Raw genomic sequence first — 8,487 nt, forward strand, 5'->3', positions numbered from 1 at the left:
CTCGTGTCTGAGGCTGCTGCTGTTCCTCTGTCTTGCCTCGGAGCGCCGCCGCGAAGGGCACGCCTGGAGTGGTGAGGTTGGAAGAGAACATCCTTCTCGTTGCAGTCCTGGGTGTCCTCTGCGACTTCTTTTCCTGCATCTCCTCCTCCTCGTGTCTGCAGCTTCACGTCAAAGTCAAAGTCACATTGTGACTGACAGTTAGTCAGTAAGTCTTGATGCCGAGCTCCATTTGGGCTCATGACCAGATCTTCACTTTGCTTCCTCGAGGTCGGGAAACTTTTATATATCGAGAAGGAGCCGAATACATTGTTGGCACACGTAATAATACGAAAATATTTCGTCTAACAGTTACACCTAATGTTCTATGGAGTTTTGAATAGACGATTTCGATCAACCGAATTGAATTGAACTCGGTTTCTGCAAATTATGGACAATAAGCCAGCTCACTCGTCTGCAGACTGCTCTACGTCTGATCTATTGACTCCTCAGGTTCTCGTCAGTCTGAGTCTTATGTTACGACCGACGATCAGACGGCCGGTCTATCTTGGAATAAAGCAACAATAGGGGTTTCTACAACCACATTTTCTATTACTGTCAACCAGTTGCGGGTTTGATGTGGGGCGCCTTCTCTAACGAGAAGACGGGTCTGTCGCTTACAATTGCTGCTGGACCTCGCCAGTGCATTCATTCTCGGGTCCTAGTTTCGTGAGTCTTGCGGCCATATTTTACTGTCTAAGATTCGGGATGTTCCTTTTCGTCGCAGGGTCACCGTGGAGTTATTACACCCTTCCTCCACACGGGAATCATCAGGTTCTCTTTAAGTCAAAGTCACATTGCGACTGACGGTCAATCAGTCAGTCAGTCAGTCAGTGCTGATGTCGAGCCCAGTCTGGGGCTTATGACCAGATATTTATTTCTATTTGACAGTTTCGGTTTTGTTTTTGTGGGGCACCATGTCTGACGAGAGGACGGATCTGTCTTTTGTGTCATTATCTGCAGTAGCAAGTCATTTGTCATAATGTGAAGGATATTTAAATTTTACATGTTAATAAATGTATATAAAATATATACATGGCCTCCGTCATTCCAGGCTCAGTACAGCAGATTATGCCCTATTTCTAGTAGCTTCCGCTAAAACGGCAGTCTACTCAATTGAACGGTCATATGCTTCACCGCCGCCAAGTTTAAGCCTCTTACACTATCTATGTCGGGCTTCGCCTTGTCCAGTATTGCGAACATTTTTTTCATAATGATTGTGTAAGACTTCTGCTTGTTGCCTGCACAATTTTGTTATATAACCATATACATACTGAATTTTGAAAGCCATGTGTAAATCGCGAACCGAGGTTCTCTTTAGAAAACCTCGGCACGGTATATAGCCTCTGCACGGACCAAACAGAAGACACCGTCTCCTACAGCTCCTGTTGTAGTTTGTGTCTGTTACAACGGTCATGTGAATTGGTTGTCGTGTAAACGTGCTTACAGAGCCGCTGCCTAGCAACGGTTGTGTCTTATGGTTCTCCTATCCCGGCTTTGAGTAGGCATTTCACTTCTTCATATTCTGTTAGATCTCCCTGTCTAATTAAAATGCTACGACGTGTTGTTTAAAAACGGCTACAGCATGGAACTTTAAATTTAAAAAATGTTCTTCCAAGTGCAGATGTACATAGAATTTAACAATTAGTCTGCAGTGAGCCAAAATGTAATCGCTAATGAGACTGGATGTTTGCGTTCTCAAAAACCCCCGTTGCTTGTTCTTTCCGCTCTATCTTTGCTGATAAAATGAAAGCGGCCAGCTCTCCATACAGCTTTATTCCGAACCGCACAGTGTTTGTTGGAACCTGTTCTGCTTGAAACGTTTGTTTCAAATTTAAAGCGGTGCCAGGTGATAATGTTTCAGTTGAGAGTAAGCCTCGTTACGTATGGTGATGTGCTCGGTTTTAGAGTAAATAAACAGTAAATAATTCGTGTTTGGCCTTGTACATAATCGGTAAAGTTTAAACTTTAATGGATAAGCACATTTCCGGCATACTTACACCCACCCACACATTCACACCCCCCCCCTCCCTGATATGACGTAGACAGAGAAGAATGTCCCACATTTTTGTTACGAAAATCGGGACTCCTATGTATGATTCAGCACTGCACTATTTATACGAGCAGTGTCGCATCTTCTTACTCCGTCGTCCCCACTTTTGTGTGGGTCTTTGGACAACTTAGCCTTTGCATCTATCTTCGTTTCTTTTCTCTTTCCCCCAAGGTTCCTCCTCCTCCTCAGTTTCTTCCCACACTCCGTCATCTTACTGCACAACATCTTTGGTACCTGATGTTTTCTTGGTCTCGACCTTCCTGTTTCGCTTTCTTTTACTGTGGAATTTCTAGGAATGCGTCCAAACCATCTTATTCTATTTTTCGTTCAAGGTTTCTGTCTTAGAAGGTTTGAAACTGTATATTTGAACAGCGAACACAATTCTAGTAAGAGTTAACAACAAAGGTTGTTTACATTAATGTTGAATACAGCATGTTTCGACACTTATTGGGTCAGCCTTTCTCAGTTTACTTAGTTTACATTTTTTTTAAATTCGCTTACTGGGGGGTGGTAAAGGTGGTGATATTACTTAAAGTTTCATATAGCTCGAATTTGTTCAGTTCACATCTTTTAGCCTTACGCGCACCACGAAATGGTCAGATTCAGGGCGCATGCGTTAAAATGACAACAGCCGAAAAACATCGGCTTGTTATTAATGAACTGGTACAGCATTTCTGTCAATAGATGACATCAAATGTGACATCGATGTTTAGGGCAGAGAATAGGCTTTCAATTGATTTATACTTGCTGTCGTTTAAAGATTTTAGGAAGTATTCTCTGCAACGGCATTAACCCCCAAGCGGCTTTGGTATGTAATTCAGTGGTGAAACCTCGCGCTCATAGTGTTATTAAGATCAATAGCGTCACGTGTATGGGTTTGCGCGTGACCCATAGACGGGTTTTGGATTGGATTTATTGCACCTTTTATATATAACTCGGGACTACAGGCAATACAGAGCTATCGCTGATGTGCACACTTTACAGTTCGCCGTTACACACGCACTAGGATTCTCAGTCTTCACAAGTCGTATCCTGGCAACGGATTTACAACACTCACTGTCACTTCAAATCACATATGAAATCTTCTTTTGACCGCCTAATTCCTTCCCTTGCCATTTCTTCTCAGTCACCCCGGACTGCCATCGCCAGAACTCCAACCCAATTCTTAACAACTCCCTCAAATGAAATCTTCAACTGAACTATCTCAACTTCTGTCAAATAACTCACACTTCAAAGTCAAAGTCACATTGCGACTGACGGTCAGTCACTCAGTAAGTCTTGATGTCGAGCCACATCTGCGGCTCATCATCAGGTATTAATTATTACCGTTTGACAGTTACGGTCTTATTTTTGTGGGACGCTCTCTCTGACGTGAGGACGGGTCTGTCTTTTGCATTTACTGCTCACACGACTCTTTTTGTCCCTTTGCAACCCCTCGGCACGGACCACATAGAAAATACAGCCTCTCTGCTGTTGAGAAGGCTTGCCTAGCAATGGACGTCATATTGTTGCGCGCGCTGGCTCCAGCGGGAATCTGTTTACTAGTCGTTTTCTAGCAATGGGTCTATATGTCACAATCTTTTAGGTTTTCCCTCTTGTTTCCTTTTACGTATAACTTATTTGGGGGGCCAAGCGACATCTTGTATATAGAAAATATACTTTTCTTGCCTATTTCCTGTTCCCTACAGAGGACGTAATAGAAGACATCAGAAGACAGTATGACTAACATTTGTCTGAAAAAGAAAAAGAAAGAGATAACTTACTTCAGGGCTTCAACAAGTAAATGCTTTACATCAGAGCCTTTATCTCTTCTGTAAAGATGGTCATTTGAAATTAGAGTGAACCTACTCAACTACAGGGATGCAGTATAGCGGAACCTGCAGCAAATGGAAGCCCGTCTCTATCGAAACATTTCTGTAGCCAAAGCGAAAGTAACGTCTGTTGGCTTACTTAAGCATGGCACAATGAAGCCATGTAGACACAGCAGGATACATTCTAAAGCTCGGTGCTACATTGTAGTGGTCAGCTTCACGTCCCAACAGCTTTACCCTGGGGGTAAATTAGGCGACTCAGTGAATCCGTTTGTACGCACGAAGAGATGTACATCCCTTCCGTGAATCGAACTCTGATCTCCATCCCATAGGCCTGGCAANGAGACACAGCACGATACATTATAAAGCTCGGTGCTACATTGTAGTGGTCAGCTTCACGTCCCGACAGCTTTACCCTGGGGGTAAATTAGGCGGCTCAGTGAATCCGTTTGTACGCACGAAGAGATGTACATGCCCCTTCCGTGAATCGAACTCTGATCTCCATCCCATAGGCCTGGCAATATAGTTACTACTATATAAGCATAAAAATTAATTATGCTTCATAAACGAGTCCGCTTTAAGCATATTAAAATATTTTGGGATGTTACGTCATGTAGTTTAGTTCAGGGTCGAAACGCCAAGCAAATAGGTAACAGAGGTTTGCCTGACTACTAGACCACACTGCGTCACATTCCAGAAAATGGTGTCCTTCGTAGTTCCTGCCGCGACAGTTTTCCTGTTTACAACTGGACGTCGTTCTGGCAGGCCTATCCGTTCTTCCGAAGCAAGCGGGCGGGTCAGCTGCTTGACAAGTGGGGGTTTCCCACTTTGCCATTTCACATAGTGTAGGCAATGTTCATGCTCGAGAAATGAATGGCCATGGTTGTTGTTGGGTGGGACACACACACACACACACACACACACACACACAAAACATGAATGAGTTTCAGCGGGAAAGGTATAAGAGACTTCTCGTGCGACAGAGATAGCTGGAGCAAAAAAAAAAGAGACTAGGGTGCGAACTCGACTCGCTGAGAACATGAGTAGCTTAAAGGATACGCCTTTGAGACAGGTCAGTGCTATGGCAAAGGGCGTGGCTTCTCAAGGTCGCGAATTTTGCCGCCACAGAGCATATTTATTGCTACCAAATATGCTGTATTGTATTGTTCAGCAAGCGATACAGAACAGCCGAACAAGAAGGGCCTAAATACTTGAGAGGTTTGCGGATCTCGTCAGTTCTCATTTTGAGGACTGCCACAGAATTCGTCATGAGAAAATTAAGGTACGTGCAGGAAACTTGAGTTTCCCATTTCCTGTTCCTGATGCCGTTTCCCCTCACAGAGAAGGTACCGTACGAAAAGAACGCAAATGCCTCGCTATACGTCACAATCTGGTGAACAGACCATTCAGGACTCGATACAAGGTCTCTGAGAGAACCGGCTGCAATTCAGCCAGCACCAGTATCGGATTTAAATAAATTAAGAATCAGACTCTAACAGAAATGAGTACCAGGAATCTTCCTGGGAGTAATAGGGCGGCCGACGCTTAAGACTGACAACCACACCGTCATCTGTCAGCCGATTGTCTAAAAAATGTGGCAGCCTGGACGTCACACAACCCTATGGGTCTCCACGGCCTGCTACATGGATACCTTTACCTTTTACTTTGGCGGTAAGCACCTATGGAAATAGCGACAAACACAGCACATATCACTGGAGCTGTCTCTTTTTCCAGTACCACGAATGTCTTCGTTGTATTAAGTTCAGTTTTAGGTACCACTAGAGAACAGCCATTTCACATCAGAGGGGAAATGGAAACTATTAGAGTGGTACAGGAGTGTTATTTGCTACATCTAACTGAAAAGAAAGCAGTTCATTAACCTAAAAATACCACAAATGAAATTATTATATACAAACGTGTAAACTTTAGCTGTTGGTATAATAAATGACGAATCTGTTCATCAATATTTATGCAATCACGTTATTTATGTTCGAGAACTTAACGATTACTGCGTATGTAAGGAAGTGCCTGAACCAATCCTTGATGAACAGGTTAAAACGTACGTTCTAAAGACTAATGAGTTTGAGCAAAGATACTTCCCAATGATGTCTAAGTCACATATACGTGTAGTATATTCGTTTCTTTCTTAGTACTATCGAGGTGACATACACACACACATACACCACAGTACACTGTGTTGTTGAACACGTCTGCACTCAACTGAAGACACATGCGGATGTAATGTTGTCAAATACGAGTATATTTGTCTTACCATCTTCACGGAATGTGAATTCAAGCGACGGTATATACTGTTGTAATGTGTACGTATGTCAGGTAGTCTACTGGTTTCAGATTAAAGACCAAGAACACGATTTTACTTAATTGATTTATACAGACATATTTTGTGTGTCTGTTTGCATAAAAAGCTTTCATAAGATGCTGATAAATATCAACTTCACTTCTGATATCCGTATCAAAATATTATCACCACCTACAAAATAAGTATTGGAACCAAACATTGCTCAGCCGCTCATGACTTATGTAAAAAGGTAAAACAGGTTCGTCCGTTTTAGAAACGCTCGCGAATTCGTAGCTTTGGCTGCCCGCAACAGTGTAAGTTTAGGAGCTTTCCTAACTTAGAGGTTTCTCTGCAGTCTGTGTGCAACGTCGTTCGTTTAGACACTGTTTCACTACATGTTTCGGCCTAAATGGCCATCTTCAGGTGTGCAGGTTGTAGTCCAGGACTCTGCTGCCCACAGTAATGCGGCTTCTCTTCCTCTTCTTGCAGCATAGTCCTGAACTACAACAACTTGCACACCTGAAGATGGCCAATTAGGCCGAAACGTGTAGTGAAACAGTGTCCAATAAAGGAACAACGAACGAAGTTGTACACAGACGGCGCAGAAACCCTGAGTCAGATCTACACAGAGCAACAGGATGCTGAAATATAACATTAAGAACAGCGTTCCTAAGTCTGATAGCAAAATATTTACTTCTCCCTTACACCAGGGCAACGTCAACTTTCGAATAGGCACAGAATTTTCGAGACTGTTTTGGACTGTCGCCGTTCTTCTCGGTGTTGGTAACTCTGTGCATGTACAGACACCGATTCGATTTGTTCTAAATGCCATTAGTCGCCAAACTTGCTGAAGAATGCAGCCACGTATGATAATTTTCAGTAGTTCGGGAGCCGCAATCAGATGTGGATTAGGCGGCACGGGTGTTCAGGTAAAGGGCTTTCCATGCTGTAGATTTGTGTACATTTAATTCATGACATTTCTGCAACCCCCAGTAACGGTTGAAAACAGCATCACGCGATTCGCGAGCCACAGTTAAGTTACCCGTGATATATGTATGGATTTTAACGACGCTGCGCCAGTGGGAAGGCCATATGTTCTGTCCATCTTGTCTGTCTACCCACCCCCATCTCGACTTCCTGTGTAATTATGAAACGCATTTAAACTGAGCTTTCCCCCTCATATTTTGTTACAGGAGCCTTCCTGATTCCCTTTGCTGTGATGTTGGTCCTGGAGGGAATCCCCTTGTTCCTAGTGGAACTGGGGATGGGGCAGAAGATGCGGCTGGGCTCCTTGGGGGTCTGGAACACAATCCATCCCTGGCTCGGTGGCATTGGCATCGCCAGCTGCGTCGTCACCTTCTTTGTTGCTCTCTACTATAACGTCATCATCACTTGGTGCTTCTACTACCTGTTCAACTCACTGCAGGTATAGTTGCTTTGGATTGGCACATTGGCCTGGAGTTCACACTGTGACGCATCCAGAGAGGAAGAAGTCTATGTTCTAGGAGACCTCTGAGCAAAATTAGGCAAAAAGTTTCCCGCACAAGTAGTTTCAAATGCCTCCGGTAGATGGGGGAAGCATCGGGTACCAGTGCCAGAAGAGGGCCGACCTCGCTGGCAGAGTGGGGCTGATAGCGAGCACCCGTACTGGTAGGGTATGGCGACAGTAGAAATTAAAGGGGGACGTACAATAGACTACTAGTCGCGGTGCATGGGGAAACCCACCCCCTCCAAAAATAATAATAATAATAAGAAGAAGAAGTCTCTGTTACAATGACAGTATTGACAGTTGGCAATTTGATTGAAAAACCTAGGCGTAGATGGGTCAAAGATACTAAAATTGATCCTAAATAAATCGTATCAGAGGGTGTGGACTAGATTAATTTAGCTTAGTATAAGGTTCAGTTGGTGAGCGAACCTTGGGTTCCATAAAAGGTGGGTAATTTCTTGACTAGCTTAGTAAATATTAGCTTCTCAAGGAGTTATTTGGTTATCCTTATATAACGTACAAACCAGTTTTTTCGAAACTTAGTTTATACGTAGGTAAGTCAATAAGTAAGTTACAAATGGTTATAGAACTTAAACNTGTAATAGGAAAACACAGACAGACGAGTCCTGGGGAGATACTGGAGCTAACAGCGAAATGTTGAATAACATGCTGGGTTTGAGGTTTCTGCAGCTCTGACTATGAAGATGACTGTCTTCTGGAACGTGATTTCATGGAGTCCAATAAATACAATGCGATTTTAATTACTATCGGGGTTTCTGTGGCCTGTAATTTTCAAACC

General features: G+C 43.4%; 1 protein-coding gene across 4 annotated transcripts in view; it reads left to right on the forward strand.

The window, feature by feature from the left end:
* Positions 1-8,487, forward strand: part of LOC111872100 (sodium-dependent neutral amino acid transporter B(0)AT3) — a 197,564-nt gene that overhangs the window by 131,750 nt on the left and 57,327 nt on the right. For all 4 annotated transcript variants that reach the window (XM_033754531.1, XM_023865654.2, XM_023865655.2 and 1 more), the window contains one exon: positions 7,393-7,625. In XM_033754531.1, the coding sequence (XP_033610422.1) occupies positions 7,393-7,625 (233 nt within the window). The remainder of the gene's footprint in view (positions 1-7,392; positions 7,626-8,487) is intronic.

The sequence above is a fragment of the Cryptotermes secundus genome, unplaced genomic scaffold, assembly GCF_002891405.2.
Source record: "Cryptotermes secundus unplaced genomic scaffold, Csec_1.0 scaffold417, whole genome shotgun sequence".
Lineage (NCBI taxonomy): Eukaryota > Metazoa > Arthropoda > Insecta > Blattodea > Kalotermitidae > Cryptotermes > Cryptotermes secundus.